We start from the raw sequence: 23,115 nt of genomic DNA, 5'->3' as shown, positions 1-23,115 counted from the left end.
GCTCAAATTAAAATTTCACACATTGTATTCTATACTAGAATCTTCACTGGCCCTCACAATATTTACTGACCCATTACATTTTATAAAATGACTGCTTTTGGCTTTGCTGATTTAATTTATCTTTTATTTTTGGCAGTAATGAGCTTCCATATATTTGTTTTGTCATGCTGATTTGATAGAGTGTGTTATTGTTATTCAGAGTCAGACTGAGAGGACAGAGGAAATCTGCTGGTTTCTGCCTGTAACCACAGAAACTCGTGCGCACCTGCATGCATGCGGGCCTGGCTGCTGTAAACTGCCCAGCAGCAGCCAGTAAAAGACGGACACTTTGATTCTCTCCACCGCTGCAGATTCTCCAAGTCAGATCGGGAGTGTTTGACACCTGCAGCAGAAACACTGTGAGCTGCTTACATAACATGATGCAGTGTGCGCCACTTGGTGTTTCCAGCACTGGGGGCACGCACGCACGCACGCCGGGTCCCTCGGCTTTACTTCCAGCAGAGGAACTTTCACTGGCATGAATCGTGCGGCTCCGGATCGACCTGCCGCGGTGCTGCAGCTGTTTTTGTGACATACAGTAGCTACTGTAGCACCCACTGTGCTGTACAGTGTGTCTGCATTGCGTCGAATCCCCCCTCCTCTCCCCGTCCTCATACCCCTCACTCACTCTCTCCTAACCCCTCCCTCCCTCCTTCACTCACTTCTTTTTTCTCTCCTCATGAAATCCTGCAATATGCTTCCAAATTAGCGGACACAGATCCGGTCTCCGGTGCAGGATCCTCAGCCGGTTTTCCTTTCAAAGCATCTTCGCTTTCCCCCCTCCTCTCTTCTTCTTCTTTTTTTTTTTTTTTTTACTGCAGTTGGAAAACATTGTGCCGCTTTCTGCTGATGCTGCAGTGTCCAGTCCTCCCTGTCAGAATGAAAGCTTGATCCAGCTTGTTATTCTTTCTCTCCATCCTCCTCCGCCTCCTCCTTGATTTCCAGGATGATTTTGATAAATTGTCAGTCGGGATTTTTGTTACTGAGCCGCCGTTCAAAGCCGTCTGAAGCCGCCTCCTTCCCCTCCTGCGGGCTGCCGCGGTCGACGCAGATAACCAACACCAAGAGGATACGGATGTTGACCAAGACAACATAGTCTATTAATATTTCAGAGATACTGTAAAGCGATATCAGTATTAAACCCCAAGGTGAGGTGGGTGGCCGGGGGAAAGGTGCGCACACAGAGGACGAACATTTCCATCTGCTGCACTCCAACTCAGCGCAGGTACGTGTTAGCTGTCATTTCCATCACTCTCAGGGCATTTTAGATTCAGAGTATTTGTTTCTATGAGTGTGTAAAAGCTTATGACTGAAAGCTGTTGGATGAATATAAACTGGGGGTGGCAGCAGCAATCTTGAATACTGATGTATGCGGTAAAAATACAGCAGATGCAGCACAGGGTACAGTAAGTGCTGCGTGATTTATTTATTTTTTAAAACATTTTTTTTCTCAGTGTGAACAACAGGAAGATCCTCAGATGATGACAAGCCTGTAAAATGAAATCTGTGCCTTTTGGAGACTGGATGTAGTTTGTTTCACCCTCTTCCAGGTGGCGGTTACAGCATTGCTGAGATAAAGATGTCCAACTCAGAGATGATGGCGATGAAGACGATGATGATGGAGAGGGAGGCTCTGCACATCTCCTGGCATCAGTAGGAGCTTCCTCACCCAAACCAGCCCCTACCACCTAAACTCTTCCTCTTCCTGCTCAACAACTGGCAGGAAAGATGACTGTGGTGTCCACAGAAAACATGGACGAGACCTCCACCCTGCCAGGTCACCTGCAGGACCCCTACCCGCTGGATGATGACCACGATGATCACGACTGCTGTGAGCGGGTGGTCATCAACATCTCTGGGCTGCGCTTTGAGACCCAGCTGAAGACCCTCGCCCAGTTCCCGGAGACTCTCCTCGGGAACCCTAAGAAGAGGATGCGCTACTTTGACCCCTTACGAAACGAGTACTTCTTTGACCGGAATCGACCAAGTTTTGATGCTATCTTATATTATTACCAGTCTGGGGGACGACTGAGGAGGCCAGTGAACGTTCCGCTGGACATGTTCTCAGAGGAGATCAAGTTTTACGAGCTTGGTGCAGAGGCTATGGAGAAATTTCGGGAAGATGAGGGGTTTATTCGGGAAGAGGAGCGACCTTTGCCAGAGAAAGAGTTCCAGCGGCAGATCTGGCTCCTCTTTGAGCATCCTGAAAGCTCTGGGCCCGCCCGAGGGATTGCCATTGTTTCTGTGATGGTTATTCTTATCTCAATAGTCATATTTTGTTTAGAGACTCTACCAGAGCTGAAGGAGGATCCCAATGAACGGATGCACAGGGTGGGCAACACCACCATGTATTACAAGGCAAATGTCTTCACAGACCCTTTCTTTGTGGTGGAGACTCTATGTATCATCTGGTTTTCCTTTGAGCTGATAGTGCGTTTCTTTGCTTGCCCCAGCAAGGCGGCGTTCTTTAAAAACATGATGAACTCTATTGATATTGTGGCTATTATCCCGTACTTTATCACTCTTGGCACAGAGCTGGCTGATGACCAAGAAAACAAAGAGGGGAAGGCAGGAGGGGAGGCCACCTCTCTGGCCATTCTCAGGGTAATCCGTCTGGTGAGGGTGTTCAGGATTTTCAAACTATCCCGACACTCCAAGGGGCTCCAGATTCTGGGGCAGACTCTAAAGGCCAGCATGAGGGAGTTGGGCTTACTTATCTTTTTTCTCTTCATCGGCGTGATTTTGTTTTCCAGCGCCGTTTACTTTGCTGAAGCTGAGGAGAAAGAGTCATTCTTCACCAGCATCCCAGATGCTTTCTGGTGGGCTGTGGTGTCCATGACAACCGTCGGCTACGGCGACATGTACCCTGTGACCATTGGAGGGAAGATCGTGGGCTCGCTTTGTGCCATTGCTGGTGTGTTAACCATTGCGCTACCGGTACCGGTCATCGTGTCTAACTTCAACTACTTCTACCACCGGGAGACGGAGGGCGAGGAGCAGGCACAGCTGCTCAACGTCAGCAACCAGAACCTGGCGTCAGAAACCAACTCGAGCCGCCGCAGCTCCTCAGTGGTCAGCAAGTCGGAGTACATGGAGATAGACGAGGACTTGAACAACAGTATTGATAACTTTAGGGAAGCTAACCTTAGGACTGCCAATTGCACGGCTCCCAGCCAGAATTGTGTGAACAAGGGGAAGCTGCTCACGGACGTGTGAGCCAGCACCAAACGCACAACTGTAAATATTGTAAAAACATCTGGATGCTTTATCTCCACTGGTGCATTTTATTCTCTTCTTTGGATTAATTCATTCAAACGTGTGTGAAGACTTTTATGAACACATGGTCACATTATTGTTATAATGAAAAACAAAACATATATTTGGCAATATTCTAAAGATGAGCAGGTGTTGAGGAAAAGTTTTGGATACATTATTAGATAAATGTAATTGTTTAAACCCTTGACTTATCAGATGTAGTTCACAAAGTTGAAGGGAAACTCCACCAATTGTACACATCAAAGCAATCCTTTAAGTGTAGAGGTACTTCAGGTGCAAGAGGTTCTAGGTTAGTATCCCGGACGAGCCCCAAATAATGTCATGACCTGACTAATGGAGTTTAGAAAAATAAAGGTTTTTATTTAAACAAAAATATGCAGTTCAAATGTCGGAAATAAACTGTAAAAGAAAGCAACAGCAAGGGTGGTGAACCTCACCAGGCATGCCTTAGAGGCGCACCTTCACAGGTGCAGCCAGTTGAGACAGTGACAGTGAAGTCCATGCACAACCAGACTTGCACTGCTTTGTTCGAAGGGTTGAGAGTTGAATTTTTACAGCAGAGATAGCATGTTAAAAACAACTGATAGTGTGGGGTTTTATGTACACGGGGTACCAGAAAGAGATGGAGAAGTTGTATTCTGAGAAATTTAGGGGATGAATAATAATGAGCAATTAAAAAGTTGATGCATTTCAGTCTGTGTTGCATCGATTTTTTGCAAAAGGAAAAGTCTCTAATTAGTCTCCAAACTCCTTTGTAGTGCATTACTAAATTGGTGGAGTCCCCCTTTAGCAGTGCTAGAACATCATTTAACACTATACTTCAAGTTTAGGCTGTTAAGACAACATATTTAATTGACATTGATGTTTTTTATAATTACTCTTATGTGATTACAGTTGAATTTAGAATATTTTAGATGATCCAACTCATAACAACTAAGTCAGGCAATGGCAAGATTGAGTTCATTTGAGGGAAGGAATTATGGTTTCTATCTACGATTCATAGCACCTTATATTAAATGAAATACTGGCTTTAAAACCAACTAGAAAAGAAAAACATGCAATTTGTGAAAGGAAAAATATTCAAGCCAACATTGCATAATATAAATGAAATAGAATAACTAAAAGAGCAGTTCGAGATCGATTTGGGGAACCAACAATAGAGCTGGAAGAGACGTTTTTGTAAGGGTGCAATTTACTAATTTCACATGATTTGATTTAAAGAATCCAGCAGACACCTGCCAGGCTTTCTGCAACAGAATCAACTTTCAGGATAACAAAAAAGAACAAAGGCCCATCTGAGATTCACGTTGGAGGACGACTTTCTCTCCGAGGAAACACATCTTGAGTGGATTACAGTTGAGGTCTGTTTTTTTCTGCGGCACATCCAGGGAAAGTTTGGAAACACGTTGGTCCAAGTTTTCAGGCACCTTATCAGAGACGAACAGGAAGCGCGTGGAGCCTTGGAGGATTAGCCGCACTGCCGCCGCTGCTACAGGTCGGCTGGAGGTTCCCTGTATGATGCCATGCAACACTCCTTTATATAAAAGCATGTGGAGACTCTCTTCTCTCTTATATCAGCATGCACACGTTACCTCATTTTATTTTTTACATTTTGTCTTCTCTGACCCTCATCTTCTCCTGGATTATTTCTCTCATTTGTTTTCACCAAAAGTGCACTGGCAATTTATTATCATTTGAGTTATATCAGAGCATTTACGTGTTGAATGTTTAAGGGAACAGGAACACTTCTTTTTTGAAGATCATGGCATGTCAAAATACTACAGCATTATGGCCTAATTAGCTATGATATAGCTACGTATACTCAATGCATGACGTCAGTATTAAATTGCTTGCAGTTGTGGAGGGACCTCGGGAGCTGGAGGACGATGATGATTCTCATTGTTGTCAAGCTATCCACAGGAATCGGTGCATGACGGAGCAAACTGTCGGAGGGGACAAATATGCTAAAAAAAAAACAAGAAAAGAAAAAAACAAACAAAGGAGATTAATCTCTTTAAAAAAAGACATTGCAGACGTTCCATCCTCCTTTTTTTTCTGTTTCTTTTACGCTTTGATCTTTGATGATGGAGTGCATGGGATCATCTGATGTGATTTGTGACCCTGTTTTTCTTTTGCATTTGACTTCTAAAGAGTTTCAAGAACAAAAGCAGCATAATATTTAACAGAGTTCATAGATATATATCTAAAATTAGTTTCTAGTGCCTTGAACCCCGTCTCATTCTAGAATTGACTAAGTGCCTCCCTTTACAACAAACAACAAAGAGCTTACAGTGTGCAGCTTAACTTCTCCTGCCATATAGATGCACTACTCCCTGCACATCTGGAGCTGAAGAGGGTGTTCAGACAGATATGAATTTACTCCACACTCTTGGGTCTAAAAACTTACAGTAGTCCTGGTTGATGACACATGGCTACAGTGCATGATTGGTGAGATTGTTGACATGGAGAATCCAGTCGTTTTTCTTTTTGTCACGTGTGCAGGTGCTTGCATCAGACTTCTAGTAATTCTTAGAAAGTAAGGGTCTCATTCTCACTCCTCCAAACTATCACTTCAAGCTGCCTTGTAAAGCTTTCCACACGATTTAGATGAGGACAGTAGTCCCGATTAGTCAACACAAAAGTAGTCTCTTACATCAGCTGTTGGGGATCTATAACCAAATTCCCGAAGCCAATTCATTCACTGTCACTTTTTTTTGAGTGTTCACAAAAGCAACCCACAGAATATCCCCCTGGATAAGCCGTTTGAGCTCCATGGGGATCTGCTTATTTATGGGCTAATGAGGCAAGTGACCCATTTTCTGACAGGCCAGAATGCAATCAGGGCTCATTGTTTTCAGTTTTACACAGAAAATTAATTGAAGCACAAAATGTAATCTGCATACTGTGGATTTTAAGGAGTTTTCAGGGATAAGATGAGGGTTCTTGAGCAAGGTTTTTAGCAAAAAACTCACTAATTTCTAGACCAATTGTCATATTGTCGACAGAGCTTAGCTTCAGGACTGGTGCTGGTTCAGCTGCACCAGCAGAGTCTGAACTGAGCAGAACAGCTCAAACACTGCCACCTATTTCAGGATCAAACTGGAAATTTGATTCTTCTCTTACTGTAAAAAACTGAGAAAAATGAGCCTCTGAGGTCAGACCACCAGCCTCGCTGTTGTTTCTTTTCCATCCTTCAGCGTGCACCTACATTTGCTTACTCTAATGTTTTCAGTGGATGAAGGCTCATCCAACATGTCCTGGCTTAAGAAAGCAAAGAGAGAATCCTGCTTGGTGTGCCTGAGAGCTGTTTCTGTTGAGCGAGGGTGATGGATCTGTGGAGGCACTCAGAGTTTCCTCTGCAGCAGAGCAGCAGTCTGAAGGTTACCACAGGCATTAGTCACTCTGCATGCCAGCAAAATGGCTGCTGCTGTTATGAAGAGGAAGCACATGGTTGTGTGAGGGACGTTTTCCTGCAAGATGATAAAAAGTCCTTTTAAAAATCAAAACAACGGAAACATTTGCGTGACTCAAACTGCAGCTGCTGCAGGTGATGGATCATCAGATGAAGTGTTGACGGTTATGTTTATCTGAACTGAGAAAGACAGTAAAGTGTGAACAGAGTTGAAGAAAAAGACGAGTGTCTCTTTAAGGTCTCGCTGCAGCGCCCCCTGGTGTGTGAACAGTCGTGTTTATAGTTAGTTTACATGTGAAACAAGTTGATTATTAACTTTATCTCCTAATAAATAAGTATTTTTACACCAAAAGAACAGAAAAAATTTATGTAAAAATCGTTTCTGTGCGTGATTCAAAATCAATAAAACATACTGGCCTGCGTACCCAAAGGTTAAAAAAGCATCACCTTCTCCCATCAGAATCATGCTGATGTTAAAGGTCATTTGAAGGTTTTTAATCATTTTCATCATGATATTTAGTATCTGCCGTGTCCGTGTACATGGTCTTGAGTTTCAGATAATAAATGTTTCTGTCTTGTCATTAAGCATTACATGAAGGTTTCTAAAGTTAGGTGGAAATGGTCGTGACAGAGCTGCTGCAGAAAGACGTTAAAAGAGATAAATCCCTCAGACTGTAATGCTAACATACCGGAGCTGGTAAAGATGATCATTCCTGACCCAGCGGTCACAGTCTGTAAAAAAATGGATGCAGTTTCAAAATGTGGACTTTTGGGGATATTTCCTCTTTGGTTTTGGTCCCAGATTGTACAGTAAATGAACGTTGTTTGGCCATGATTCAGCAGCAAATCCACCAAACAGAGGTCTTTATTAAATTTAGTGTTAAATCATTTAATCCAGCTCCCTCACACACCCACAGCATCCATGCTGTGAGCTGTGCACGTGTTCTGACAGTGAAAAGGCCGGAGGTGAATGTGACAAACGTGTGAGTGAGGCTTTGGCTGAACATCTTCATGGCTCCACATTTTGTACAAGCATCAACAGTGTTTTTATGGTTTGAAAATCAGAGATCGAACAGTTTTTGTTTATGCTTGAAACTTGTTAGATTCGGTGTCCCGGCTGCATTTCCAGGGAAATGTTTTCAGTCCTTCTGACTCTGCTCTGGACCGCGTGGGCATCTGCGCGGTGTTCGCATGTTCAACTCTTCACATCTTTGTAGGACTGACAACCACAGAAATGTTGGCGGGTCGAAGCAGGGAGAGCACAGGTGTAATCAGTGTCATTAATCAGGGTCCAGTTCAGTTCGTTTAAGGTTAGAATGTCAGATAACTGACAAAAGCAATGGAAAGCCTCTGATTTGAACTGTCAGAAAGTACATCAGAGGTTTCAAACATCACGTTCAAATGGATACAATTCCAAATGTTAACCGTCAGTTTGTGCACATGTGAGTAAAAACATGTTTGGAACTTCATGAAGGATGAAAAATGATCAGAGAATTGTCAGCATGGCTGGAACTGCAGTGTGTCAGGGATCATTTATGAGCGTAACAGCTGTTGTTCACACAAATGATCTTTGTCACAGAAAAGTCACACGGAAGACAGAATTCGTTTTGATCTCACACCTTATATCTTAAAGAATTCACACACACAGTAAATCATGCAACGCAATCTCACAAGAAAACACAGAACAAGTACCACATGTCCAAAGTATGAAAGTGTCACAACCAAGACAGAAAATAGATGCTAAAATCTTTCATTTCCTGTTTAGTATCACAAAGCTTTCAGGTGACATTATGTAACCTGTTTTTGTTGATATTCAAACCTAAGCAGGAGTCTTTTGCCCCTAACCCAAACCTTGTCTTCAATAATATCCACATAAGTATGAACTTTTCCTGCCTAACCCTAAATGTGGTCAGATAAGAATGATTTTGGGCTAAACTTGGTTCCGTTGCGTAAAACCACCGCCCACACCCAGCAGAGAAGTTTTTAACAGGTTGTGCAACATCACATTTGTGATATTTAAATGCGATCCAAAGCATAAAATGTTATAGTTTTCAAAGGAAAATCTTGTTATGTGACTTTCCTCGAGCCTGAAAATGGAATAATTGAACCATTTTTGAGTATTTTACAATAGATTTTAAGAAGGCAGATGTGAATCATATAAGAAGTAGCTGTTCAGAAAGTCTTTATTGTGACTCTGCAACATCTTGTACTGTGGACCAACGTAGCTTTTACACAGGTGTGACACTGCGTTTACTTATGCAGGTGCACTACATGACATTCAAGACACAGATTATAATCTGGATCGCTTTAGACACAGATTATAATCTAGATCGCTTTAGATCCAAATCAATATGCAAAAGATGCTTTTTGGTGCAAAAATAAGTTCTTCTGTTCTCAGAAGTTGATTAAACATGTTTCTCCTGAACAAAGTTAACATCTGATGGGCGCAGCATTATGAAATGTGCACTCAGGAGTTTTCTGATCACTGTCACATCATTTAAAAGCAGTCCTTTTCCTGATAAAGTTGACTTTTATCACGCACGTCAGACCAAGCTTACCATCAAAAGGTCATTTCTCAGCTTTGAACTTGTGTGTGCATGACCCCGAGTGAAAGACAAGCCATGAAAAGACATTTCTGTTTTCTCCATCACATTGTGAGCTCATGGCGCTGCAGATAAGCCGTCAGACCTTCAGCTCCACCATGAAACTTCCTGCTGAGCTTCTGGCTCACAAACTCTCTAAGCTGTGTGTCATCAACCTGTTAGTTTGAGGCCGCTTTCGTAAACAGCTGCTGAACGTGTGACGATGGAAGAGATCCCTTTAATTTGTCTGGAACAAACTAATTAGTGCTACGAAGGTGCTACGTGTTAGACCTGCACTCGGTCAGAGGGAGCAAAATTACAAATTCCACCTGTTTTTTTGAGGGTATAATATAAAAAGTACATTTTCATGTGATCTAAAATAAGTGATTAAAAACAGCATCAGCTTAGTCGGTAGTCTTCTTGTGCTTTTAGATTCTATCTGTTCATATCTGTAAGCCAAAGTTTGAGACATATCTACAGCAGACACCACTGAGGGGACCAAACAATGTTTTAGAGTAGTTTCATTTCATCAGAGCAGCTCAGCAGATGACTGTGGAAAGATTTTACACCATGTGGTATAGAATCCCTGATGTGCAGTTAAAAGACGGGACGAACCTTTTTCCTTTCCAGTAAAAGTTCAGTTTTTATGTCTTCAGTGAATAGAGTTCAGTTACAAGCTTCCAACTGCCAAAATGATCAATGGATTTATTTACAGATGATTTATCTCCAATGAGCTGTTCATAAGTGGTTTGAATAAGAACTATCTAAAGGTATGGATGTAAGCCTCTAACTGCTGATTTCTGGCTGCTTTGGTGCATCAGAACAGCCGTAACCATGGAGATTTCAACTAAAAATCTGTTTGAATCCATCAGTGACTTCATTTTGAACTCAACCAGGTATTACAAGTGTTTCCCGCTGCTCTGTAAAGCAGTCTTCATCACACGCAGTGTATAAACTGATGATTCTCTCCTGGCTTGGTCATGTCTCTGTCCAAATGAAGCAGTTTAGCGTCATCAAATCACGCTGCCGAACCAATTGTGGGCATTATTGTTATAAATGTGTGAACTCAAATAAGAATTTATTCAGCACACTTCATTCACACTGAACTTAAATGAATCAAAAGCTAATAAATGATAAATGAAGGGCAGAGAGATGATTCATTCAAGTGTATTGTTTGTATCAGCCCAATTTCACGCCAGAACGTGTGATAGTACTTTTGTTCACCAGCTCAGTGCCACCTCCCCTTGGCTTTGCCTTTCATTTTTCAGGGTTAAGGTGCCTTTATCAAAGTGTCTTTTATTTTGGGGAGTAAGTAACAGTGGCCAAGCAGCCATGCAGATGGTCCCCAAAGCCCCAGTTAAAGGGCGAGAGCCGCAGAAAGAAAAGGGCCACTTTATCTCTGAAAAACTGAGGGGTGGGGCCTCAGAGGTCATGTCTCTTTTCTATGTTAAGACATAGAAAGTGTGAACGTGTCACCACATGATGACCCCTACTCTCAGCATCTCACGGCATTCGGTGATATAACCACATCTTGCTTCATGACAAGTAAACGCTTAATCTGACTGAAATCGGTTGGACGAACAAAGCGTTCGGGGATGGAATCACATGTATATACTCAGCTATACTCAAATGGGCCAAGGTGCACTCCAATGTTCCATCTTTTAGTCAAAACAGTGAGTGTAAACAGTGTCAGTGTACATCAATCCAGCTGAAGTCCTGATGAAGCTGCTGTCATTCACATACTTTTCTGTTTCTTTGGTCAGAAACTGGGACTGAAAATCAGACTGTCGCTCTGCTCTAATAAAATCCTGATTCTAGAACCACAGAATCACCGTTAAAGCAGCTTAAAGACAGCGTCTGTGCAGTGAACTCAGCTGAACTTCCAGGTACCAGGGTCTCCCACAGAGGAGGTTAGAGGCAGCAGGATGTCTTGTTAGCAGATGCAGAATGTGTCACACAGTCCACAGCCTTAGATTCGCCTCCCGTTATGGTTAGTACAAACTTCCCCGGCCTACACAAAACAACAACCTCCTGATACATCGCTGTTCTGTGATTTCTAACCGTGAATTATGACTGCGTTTTGGCAACATGATCTCATGGCTGTGTGTCTGAATAGCATGTTGCTTTGGGCACTTTTGGTGTAAAATGACATGTCTACTGGTCAGGGTATCGTAGCGTGAAATGACCAAGAAAACTACAAAAAGCAGCATTAATAACATGCGACTTGACTTGGATTGCACATACTATGCCTTTTTGTGAGACAGGGCTGGTATTGAAGTGGGGACAAATGTACCTGTTGCATGTTTATTGTGAAACTGGGCTTTTTTATCTGATAATGTAAAAAGAGTTCAAAGTTCACTGATCAGACTTCCTTCAGGATAGAGTCGTGTGGTTAAATCCTCTCAATACGACAAATCAGAGCACCGTGACTGAAAAGAGGACCAGAAGTGACAAATAATCACAGATTTTAATCATGATTTTAATTTAAGTGACATTTTCATCACGTTATTCACCAAGATGCCCAGTGTTGTTGACGTGAAATCCAGCTTGAGAAACTCTGCTTTTTTTTCATAGAGTGTTTGAGGTTTAAAAAGCCATGACTAAAGTGATGATGATAATGATGATTCACTGAGAAGTTCAAAGTTTGAGATTGTTTCTTCGTCATGTGGCGAGGTTTTTGTAAAGGCTGCAGGGCAACCGTAAGGGATACGGATGACCTGAGATTGAACTGCATGATCCATATATTTAAAAGAATTACTGCTCATAACTCGCTTATGAAAACATTATTACACTCACTTTAAAAGGGTCTGTTTCCTGCTGGTTATGTTGGGATGCATTAGCTTTAGTCTTTCTGTTTCCTCTCAGTCAGAAGCCAAAGTCCTGTCCTGACCAAGATGATTGGAGGTCCCAGTGTTGACGTATGATTTAAAAAATAGGTCAATAAATGTACTTGTTTTCCATTCTCTAGGCTGTTGAGATCCTCCCTGAACCCACAGAATTGTTAACATTGCAGTATGTCAGTTTTTTTGGTTTATTTCTAATGTTTTTCGTTTTGGTTGCTGCTGCAGCACGCAGATCTTATCATTCATTGGTGAGGCATAGTCTGTAACCTATGCAAGGTTAGTCAACAGTTTCTGTCCATTCTGATTTCATCATATAACAGCAGTTTCAATAAACTCTGAAAGAAGAAAAATGACTGTAATGCTTGTTTTTTACTGCTGCACTGACATGAGCTAATTCACAAACTTCTGAGGAATATAATGTATAAATTCATCATGTTTCATCCCCTGCACGTGAATGCTGTATCAATCAAGAAAACCGAGGAAAAAGGGTCAAATGTTGAAAATGACCAAAGAGGACTCGCCGGGTCAGCAGTTTGTGAACTACATGCTGATTTCATGTCCTGTTGTTGTTTTAATGTTTTAATAATCACGAGTTAACAGATCAACACGCGCAAAGTCAAAGTCCAGGAACAAAGAAATGTAGCGTACAACAACAGGAGCTGCAGGTGTTGATGTGACTGTGCTAAAAGAGACCGGCATGTCAAGCAGCTCTGAGTCGTCAGAGTCCGAACACGGCGACCCTGCTGAGTGACATGACATCACTCTGATGGGACAGAGGGCAGCGTTAAAGAGAGAGCTCAGCTTAACAAAAAACTTTGCCAACAACTGAACAATATTACTGCCAGAAGGGGAAACAAGAGGAGGAGCAAAAGCAACTCAATGAGAAAAACAAAAGGAACGAGATGGTTCAGGAAGTAAGAAAAAAGAGAAGGAAAGGAGAGACACAAACAGGAAGAGGAAGAGAAAAAACAATAATTCTGTTAAAAACAAGAAGATGTGACAGAAAAAACAAAAAGAAGGTAAGGAAGATGAGATTTAAGGGAGGGAGCAGAGAGAGAAAAATATAGAGAACCTTGATAGAAAAGAGAGACCAATGAAAAGGAAAAAGAAAACATGAGGAACTGAATAAATGAAGGAGCAAAAGGAGCAAAGAGGGTGGGAAAGATCTAAAAGAGAGAAGGAAACAAAATAAAGGGAAAACCATTGGAATGTTGAAGACAGAAGAAGAGATTACAGTAAAAGAAAAGGGAGAAGGAAAAACATGTAGATTAAGGGAGGGAAACTCTCAAAATGAACAAAGGTAAGGTGTTACGTTAGAGAAGATGAAAGGAAAAGAGAAGAGAGACTGAAGCAAGGGAGGAGAGGGAATAAGGAGAGATGAGAGGAAAAGAGAAGAGAGAGTAAGGGAAGAGAGGGAATAAGGAGAGATGAGAGAAAAAGAGAAGAGAGAGCAAGGGAAGAGAGGGAATAAGGAGAGATGAGAGAAAAAGAGAAGAGAGAGCAAGGGAGGAGAGGGAATAAGGAGAGATGAGAGGAAAAGAGAAGAGAGGGCAAGGGAAGAGAGGGAATAAGGAGAGATGAGAGAAAAAGAGAAGAGAGCGAAGCAAGGGAGGAGAGGGAATAAGGAGAGATGAGAGGAAAAGAGAAGAGAGAGTAAGGGAAGAGAGGGAATAAGGAGAGATGAGAGAAAAAGAGAAGAGAGCGAAGCAAGGGAGGAGAGGGAATAAGGAGAGATGAGAGAAAAAGAGAAGAGAGAGCAAGGGAAGAGAGGGAATAAGGAGAGATGAGAGGAAAAGAGAAGAGAGAGCAAGGGAAGAGAGGGAATAAGGAGAGATGAGAGAAAAAGAGAAGAGAGCGAAGCAAGGGAGGAGAGGGAATAAGGAGAGATGAGAGGAAAAGAGAAGAGAGAGCAAGGGAAGAGAGGGAATAAGGAGAGATGAGAGGAAAAGAGAAGAGAGAGCAAGGGAAGAGAGAGAATAAGGAGAGATGAGAGAAAAAGAGAAGAGAGAGCAAGGGAGGAGAGGGAATAAGGAGAGATGAGAGGAAAAGAGAAGAGAGAGCAAGGGAAGAGAGGGAATAAGGAGAGATGAGAGGAAAAGAGAAGAGAGAGCAAGGGAAGAGAGAGAATAAGGAGAGATGAGAGAAAAAGAGAAGAGAGAGCAAGGGAGGAGAGGGAATAAGGAGAGATGAGAGGAAAAGAGAAGAGAGAGCAAGGGAAGAGAGGGAATAAGGAGAGATGAGAGAAAAAGAGAAGAGAGCGAAGCAAGGGAGGAGAGGGAATAAGGAGAGATGAGAGGAAAAGAGAAGAGAGAGCAAGGGAAGAGAGGGAATAAGGAGAGATGAGAGGAAAAGAGAAGAGAGAGCAAGGGAGGAGAGGGAATAAGGAGAGATGAGAGGAAAAGAGAAGAGAGAGCAAGGGAAGAGAGGGAATAAGGAGAGATGAGAGAAAAAACAAAGGGAAGATCTTGGAATTTAGAAGAGGGACCAGAGAGAACCTTGAAAGGTAGAAAAAAAACAGGAAACAAAAGTAACATGATCCCAGAGAATGAAGAAGGTTTGAAAGGAAGGAAATGTTTAAAGGGAATAAACAGAGACAGAACAACAGGAAAGGTGCCACCAGAATGTCAAAGACAGAAGAGGAGAGATAAAGCAAAGAATAAAGAAAGGGACAAAAGAAAGAGGGAAAGGAAAATAAAGGGTAAGGAAGAAAATATTAAAGGATGGAAGAGTGAAAGAAAAAGAGAGTAAAGATGAAGGAAGGATGGGAAAGAATCATTCCTTATCAGGTCCTAAACTGTGGAACGACCTCCATAAGACAACCCATTTTTATTCCCAGGCTTTAAACCTAGCATGAGACTCTGTTGCTGTTATTGTTTTATTGTTTATATTGTTTTAATATTGTTATTGTTTATTATTGTTTTTACATTGTTCTTATGTTTTATGCCTTATATTTTGTGTGTGCAGCTCAGCCACAGTGTTTCTGTTTAATGTGGCCGCCATAGTATCAGTGTTGGGTTGTGCAGCTCAGCCACAGTGTTTCTGTTTAATGTGGCCGCCATAGTATCAGTGTTGGGTTGTACAGCTCAGCCACAGAGTGTTTCTGTTTAATGTGGCCACCATAGTATCAGTGTTGGGTTGTACAGCTCAGCCACAGTGTTTCTGTTTAATGTGGCCACCATAGTATCAGTGTTGGGTTGTGCAGCTCAGCCACAGTGTTTCTGTTTAATGTGGCCACCATAGTATCAGTGTTGGGTTGTGCAGCTCAGCCACAGTGTTTCTGTTTAATGTGGCCGCCATAGTATCAGTGTTGGGTTGTGCAGCTCAGCCACAGTGTTTCTGTTTAATGTGGCCACCATAGTATCAGTGTTGGGTTGTGCAGCTCAGCCACAGTGTTTCTGTTTAATGTGGCCACCATAGTATCAGTGTTGGGTTGTGCAGCTCAGCCACAGTGTTTCTGTTTAATGTGGCCACCATAGTATCAGTGTTGGGTTGTGCAGCTCAGCCACAGTGTTTCTGTTTAATGTGGCCACCATAGTATCAGTGTTGGGTTGTGCAGCTCAGCCACAGTGTTTCTGTTTAATGTGGCCACCATAGTATCAGTGTTGGGTTGTGCAGCTCAATCACAGTGTTTCTGTTTAATGTGGCCACCATAGTATCAGTGTTGGGTTGTGCAGCTCAGCCACAGTGTTTCTGTTTAATGTGGCCACCATAGTATCAGTGTTGGGTTGTGCAGCTCAATCACAGTGTTTCTGTTTAATGTGGCCACCATAGTATCAGTGTTGGGTTGTGCAGCTCAGCCACAGTGTGTCTGTTTAATGTGGCCACCATAGTATCAGTGTTGGGTTGTGCAGCTCAGCCACAGTGTTTCTGTTTAATGTGGCCACCATAGTATCAGTGTTGGGTTGTGCAGCTCAATCACAGTGTTTCTGTTTAATGTGGCCACCATAGTATCAGTGTTGGGTTGTGCAGCTCAGCCACAGTGTTTCTGTTTAATGTGGCCACCATAGTATCAGTGTTGGGTTGTGCAGCTTAGCCACAGTGTTTCTGTTTAATGTGGCCGCCATAGTATCAGTGTTGGGTTGTGCAGCTCAGCCACAGTGTTTCTGTTTAATGTGGCCACCATAGTATCAGTGTTGGGTTGTACAGCTCAGCCACAGAGTGTTTCTGTTTAATGTGGCCACCATAGTATCAGTGTTGGGTTGTGCACATCAGCCACAGTGTTTCTGTTTAATGTGGCCACCATAGTATCAGTGTTGGGTTGTGCACATCAGCCACAGTGTTTCTGTTTAATGTGGCCGCCATAGTATCAGTGTTGGGTTGTGCAGCTCAGCCACAGTGTGTTTCTGTTTAATGTGGCCACCATAGTATCAGTGTTTGGTTGTGCAGCTCTGCCACAGAGTGTTTCTGTTTAATGTGGCCACCATAGTATCAGTGTTGGGTTGTGCAGCTCAGCCACAGTGTGTTTCTGTTTAATGTGGCCACCATAGTATCAGTGTTGGGTTGTGCAGCTCAGCCACAGTGTGTTTCTGTTTAATGTGGCCACCATAGTATCAGTGTTGGGTTGTGCAGCTCAGCCACAGAGTGTTTCTGTTTAATGTGGCCACCATAGTATCAGTGTTGGGTTGTGCAGCTCAGCCACAGTGTGTTTGTGGATTTGTGTGAGAGTGGTATTCTTAGCTGAGTAAGAATAGCTCCTCTGTGACTCGGGTTATCAGAGCAGAGACGCATGAGGATAGTATGGAGTCTGTGCAGCTGCCTGCATGTAACTCCTGCATTAAGGTCACCAGTGCTGCACTCGTGTGACTCACTCTGTGTCCTCCAGTCAAATAAAAGCTCTGTCCTGCCCTTCAATTCCTTGTCTTAGTTTTTTTCTTCCTCTTTTCAAGGTTTCGTTAACTTCCCATTGTTTTCCTTTCACTTTGTTATTTTCATTATTCTGTTCCCCATCACTTTCACTCCCTGTCTCCATTTCATTTTAACTTCAAGTATATTTTCCTTTTTTCTCCTGTTGTTCTTTTTTTTCCATTTCTTTCCTTGGCCCCTTAATGTGCCCTGACTATTTCCTTACCATCTTTTCTTTTCCATTCAATTCCTTTCCTGTCCTTACATCTCTGTTTCTTACCCTTATCTCTTATCATTTCTTCCCATTGTGGTCTTTTTAACTTATCTTTGAATTAACTTCCCTTTTTCCTGGTCATCTCATATTCTTTGTTTCTTCTGTCCTTCAACTTAATCTTTTCATTAGTGTTCCTGTTCTTTTCCATTTCTATTCCTTACCCTATCTTCATCTAATTTCTTATCTCTTTTCCATCAACTTCATTTTCTTATCATTTATCATTCAATACTTCCTCTTCCTTTTGTCTTTTTCATCATCTACCAATCTTTAGTTTTAGTCTGACTTTGTTTTCCTTAATTTATCCGTACATTTAATCCTCATTTTTTCTTTTCTCTTCACCACCAATTATTTAAGTTGATTTACTTCCTTTTCTTAATTTGACCTAAAATTTCTTCTTCTTCTCAGTATTTAGTTTTCTGTTCCTTCTCCTCCTTTACTTCCTCCCATTTTCTTCTCTCTCCTCATCTTTCTACTCTCTTCTCCATTCCAGCTGTCTTTCTCTGCTCTCTACATTTCAAAGTGTGATTTGAATCTGCAAGGCCTTCCCTGAAGAAGACGTCACCTGGATGGGAGCAGATGCTGCTCTAACACCTGTTTATACCTTTCAGCATTGATGGAGCCTTTCCAGATGTGCAGTGTTTCTGAGCCCATGCTCTTCACAGTTTTAAGTAGACAACATTATTTTAATATTTATCCACAATTTGTGGATGCTGTTTTTTTTCAGATTTTTTAACCTCTGCCTATCTTTACTTCTCAAAGACTCTGCCTCTCTAAGGTGCTCTTTTTATACCCAGTCATGTTACTGACCTGTTGCCGATTCACCTAATTAGCTGCCACATGTTCCTGCAACCTTTTCTTTTTAGTAGCACTCACTAATCTGGTATCGGCTGCATTTTCCCACTTCCCATAAGTGACACTTTTAATTTACATTCTTTAAACTTACATCTTCTCCTCCAGTTGTCATTGTTGTCAATGTCTTCATATCAATTGTATTTGTTGCTCCTCTCTTTTTCTTTTAATTCCGTTACCTTTTCCTCTTCCCAGGGTGCTTATCGAAACTGCTCCTGACTAAATTGGAGACAGCAGTTCAAACGGATGACGCCCAGCTACATTCCCTGTGTACCTTCAGGCTTCGTGCCAAGCTAAGCTGGTACATTCTGGACCAACTATCTATCTTCTCTCGGTTGGAGTGCTCCTTGAACAGATGGCAGCACATGTCATCTCTGCAGAGGGACAACACTTTGTTGCACAAATGAACTAGATGTAAATCCTGCAGATTTTTCCGACTCTAATTCCTCCGCCATTTTTAAAAGTGAAAGATATTTTTTCTTTGCATGAATCATACTGAGGTTGGAGACCACTGCGGCATACAGTAAATGTTAGAGTGTGTTGAACACAGAGCTGTGAAGAGCTGTTTCGGTATATATGGAGACAGAGAGACAGCCTAGGGCAGAGTGCATGTTAGGTTAGTGTGGGCGGATGCAGAGGGAGATCCAGAGGAGAAAAAACACAACAGAAGGAAACAGGCCAGAGGAGGAGGTAGACAACCAAACACAGAGGTTTTCTATTTGAGGAAAGAGTCAGAGACTCGGGGATTGGTGTTGAGTCGGGTTTCGTCCTGTTTTCATGTTCTCTGTACTCAGGCTATGATTGGGAGACCGGGGTCATATATTATCACAGTGTCTGTTCTAACCTGTTCAGCCCCAGGAGTCTTCCTGAGGTTCCTGCTGCAAAGTTACATGTATTTCTATGCAATTCCAAACTCTGTGTTAACCATTCTGGTATAAAATAGGTTGCTGATGTAGTGACTTCTAAAGGCCAATTTATACTTTTTGATGCTGACGGTTGCAGAGGCTCTGCAACCGTCAGATCTGCTCTGTGCGCGACCACGCCCCCCCGCGCAGAGGCTCTGCAACCGTCGTCGCGCACCTCAAAAAAATCCTGACAACGCGTCAGACGGTTGCAGAGACCAACGGAAGTGCGCAGACAAAAGCGGCTGTGATTGGTCCTCGGTGTGCTTTTCCGGTTGTCTGTGTGGCTTCCTTCTTTGCATTTTCGCCAACTCCAATAAAAGAAGCTGTTCTTCTTCAATGTCGAGCAACTCCAGATCCATATCTTGCATACACTTGCCCACCGAAATTCTCGCGAGTTGCACTGCTGTGCGTCCCCAGACCGAGGTTGCAGAACCATAACATGAAAAGTGGTTTGCGACCAGAGCAAAGCAACACGTCAAGACGATAGACGCAGAAGTATAATCCGCCCTTTAATCCTGCTTTTCTTTTGTTTCAGACATTCTCGTTCCTCTTATTTCGTCAAAGCTACCACACAAATAACCAGAGGATTGAAAGTATTTTCAAATCCAAAAATGTAGCTTTGATAAATGAAAGCTTAAGGCTTTAGTGTAAGGACAGCAACTTACTTTCTTTACTGGTGCAACATGTGCAGGTGCATTGAAATATAAGGCTGTGAGCAGGTTAGTGGTAATGCTCCACCCAAACATGTCCCCCTCAGGTGTTTGTTCATGCAGTGATGTTACTACTATAATTATGTCTGAGGAGAATGCAACCCCTACAGGTCATAAGAGCGACTACTTATGAATTCCTAAAATTACATCCATGAAAGTACGGTTTTGTATTTGTATGTAAATTTGAATCCTGACAAAAGCAAACAGAGGGAAGTTATCGGCCAAACCCAATCGGGCAGCGAAAAGAGTTAACTGAAGGTCAATACCAGGGGTCAGCAGGAAAACCTGCTGACCCCTGGTATAAAATTTCAGAACTAAAACTGTTTTCATTTACCTTTTCGACAAAACTTAGCCGTCTTAACAGCAGAAGCTGATAAAGGTTTAGTAAATTATAACAATGTTTGTGACCTTGTTTGTGTTGTGGCTAGGGATAGGAATCGAAAACTGGTTCTTGTTGAGAACCGGTTCCAAGTGTTTCAATTCCTTGGAATCGTTTTGCAATTTTGCAAACGATTCCCTTATCGTTTCCAGCAGTCAACAGTAAACATGGCGCTCGAAAGTTTGATTACACATCCCTAAAAAAGACGACAACAGGGCAACTTGCAAAGTGAATATTTCACCAAAGGGAGGAAATACTACCAACATGCAATAACTATGAATGAATGTCGCGTTTTCGATCTGCTCCGGACTAACGTTGGTGAATCTCAACCCAGCAACTTTAGCAACGTTAGCATGTCCTCGGCTAACACTGCAGGTAACTAACTAACTAACAAACAAACACTGCCTATCATGTTAGCGCCATTTGCCTCATTGTAAAACCTGCTGTTAGTAACGGTTAAGGTTAAATGAATGCCTTCTCATGCATTACATTTAGATGAAATCATGAGAGACAGAGCCTGACTGGCTCAGAGCCAGAGGCTGGTGGTACTACCCCCAGTTCACCTCTACCTCCAGCTTCTCCTTTCACCAGAGCAGGGAAGAGTTAAATTACCCAGGCCAGGATAGACGTTTGTAAGGGTTTGTAATGTCATGACTCGTGTTACTTCTAAACTAAACAAAGTTGATTCTAATCGACCAGTTTGTTGTCCTTTTTCTCCAAATGAGAATCAATAAGGGAACCTATAAAGAACCGAATTGTTAAGCAGAATCGAAAATGGAATTGGAATCGTAAAAATCTTATCAATTCCCATCCCTAGTTGTGGCATCTGCTCAGATAGCAGAAGTGGGCTTATTATCAGTGTTTTGGGGTGTTGAGATGAACGCTTTGATGAAAGGATGAATGAATAAATGGATGGACAGATGAATAATTTGGATGGCCAGGTTGGTAGATGGATGGATGAGTAAGTTGATGACGGGTTGGTATGCAGGAAGGTTCTGAACTCACTGGTCTGTGAGGACCTTTCTGTGCGGAGTTTTTGTGTTCTCCTGGTGTCTGGATGCTTTCCTCCAGCAGTCCCAAGACATGCGTTTTATTAATTAATTTGTTCTTCAAAAAACAAGCTTTTTTAATAGCTTCAACTGCTGTGAAGTAGGCTTCTCTTATTTCCACCAGATGTAGTTGTGACACATTCCATCTCCAACATGGTGCTGGAGTTGAATTAGTCAATGATCACGTTCCCTGCAGAGATGATGCTGCACATTTCAGAAGCGTTTCTGAAGTGGCACGGCGCTCTGCTTCACTCAGAATACGCAGCTGGTCTGTTTTTGACATCAACCGGCACAAGCTTGTGGAGCCTGGCAGGCATTCCAACACAGGAACACAATAAAACCCCCAATCCAGACCATGTATGACAAAACTGGGGCATGAGGCCAGAATTCAGAGAATTCTAACTATGGATAATGAGTAGTTCAACAGCTGGGAAACGCATGGTGTAACATGACACCACTGATACTGTTTTAACAAAGGACAACACCAGAGAGGATAAGGTATGTAGGGAGTAGGTGAAAGTATCAAATCAAACAGAAATACATGGTTATGCTTGTGACTTGTGACTTGTTCACTCACCAAATCCCGTTAAATGGGTGTATAAATATTTTAGCTGTTAAAATGTTCTCTAAATTTCTATTGTTCTGATAGAAATCACCACAGATTCGAGCTTTTGAATGCTTTGCTTTTTCCACATATCCCTAGAACAGTCCTGGATGAGTCTTTTGACCACTTCTTACCTCCCTCTGTGTTGTTTGTCAAGGCCCAGGGTAGCCTTCGCATCACTTATTTATTTTAAGGTAATTTCCCAGCCAGTGTTGTTGGTGCAATGTAACCACTGATAATAGAGTAGCAGTCAACAGTCAAAAAATAATGAACCATGTTTTCTTAACCCGAGCTCGGTAGTTTTGTTCTCTAAACCTAACTACCGTAAGTATTGGTAATGCCTAAAGCTAAATGTGTCATAGTTAAAAGATTGTCCCAAGATTGGTCTTGAACAATAGTCCCATTTCTGGGGGCTCTGTAACTCTCCTTGATGCCCCTCTGACCGCCTTATGAGGACCTTGTCACTTTTAATAAGCGGGCAGTGCAGAGAGGCGTTTGCTGTTGGTGTTTACTGTTGGCACCGGCTGTGCAGTTATAGACATGAAGAGAAACTTGGAAAGATGCAGCCATAGAACAGTTCACTGCACTCTAAAGGGGCAAAAACCGATGCCAAAGGACTCCTGACCAAGTGTCACTATGTAACGAGCTGGGTGTGAGAATATGTTGAGTTCTTATGAGGCCCTTGAGTGTTAAGAGAGACCAAACTTAATTCCTGGAAGTCATCCACAAACTGGAGGAGAAGGGGGGAAATGAAACACTGCCAACAAAAATGGGTACCTGCTGCTTTTAGTTAGGTTCTGGTTGAAAATTGATTATGACATAAACAATATAATCAAAGATGAGACTAATTATACATGCACAGTCTTTACAAACAATATTTCCTCAAACTAAATATTCTTGCTGAGTTCTGTCTTGGCCCACAAACCACCACTTGGACCTACAGTAACCCAGAGTGTTTATCCTTCTTTACGTCACCATTACAGCATCTTTCCGAGTGGTTGTGTTCCCGAGTGCTTTAGCCGCTGACACACAGAGAGTCTCAGGTGAATAAATCAGCTGTTGGGTTTTTCACTTCACACTTTGTAACTTAAGAGTTTGGGCGACCGCTACTCTCTGTGTTGACTGTCATCCATCATTTAGAGGGATGCTTTAGAGCGCTTTGTCTGGTATCAATCATTTAGTCGGGCCTTCCTCACGCAGGCGAGGAGGGCATGCTGACAGAGTGGATCCCTTTTAGACTGTAACACCTGGACCTGCTTTGAACAAACCTATGAGAACAACTTTAAAGTGTTAATTTTAGGGCAAAACAACAGTTGGGTGGTTGGGTGGCCAGACAAAAAAAAGAATGAAA

At 42.4% G+C, this 23,115-nt stretch overlaps 1 protein-coding gene across 1 annotated transcript; it reads left to right on the top strand.

Annotated features, from left to right (window-relative positions):
• The first annotated feature begins 722 nt into the window (after positions 1-722).
• kcna1b (potassium voltage-gated channel, shaker-related subfamily, member 1b) lies at positions 723-12,468 on the top strand. Its single transcript, XM_075472319.1, has 2 exons — positions 723-1,264; positions 1,590-12,468. The coding sequence occupies exon 2, from the start codon at positions 1,768-1,770 to the stop codon at positions 3,253-3,255; it is 1,488 nt and encodes a 495-aa protein (XP_075328434.1). The 5' UTR covers positions 723-1,264; positions 1,590-1,767; the 3' UTR covers positions 3,256-12,468.
• Positions 12,469-23,115: the final 10,647 nt, after the last annotated feature.

Source organism: Odontesthes bonariensis, chromosome 8, assembly GCF_027942865.1.
Source record: "Odontesthes bonariensis isolate fOdoBon6 chromosome 8, fOdoBon6.hap1, whole genome shotgun sequence".
Lineage (NCBI taxonomy): Eukaryota > Metazoa > Chordata > Actinopteri > Atheriniformes > Atherinopsidae > Odontesthes > Odontesthes bonariensis.
Note: the sequence above shows the minus strand (reverse complement) of the source record. Positions and strands in the feature narration are given on the sequence as shown.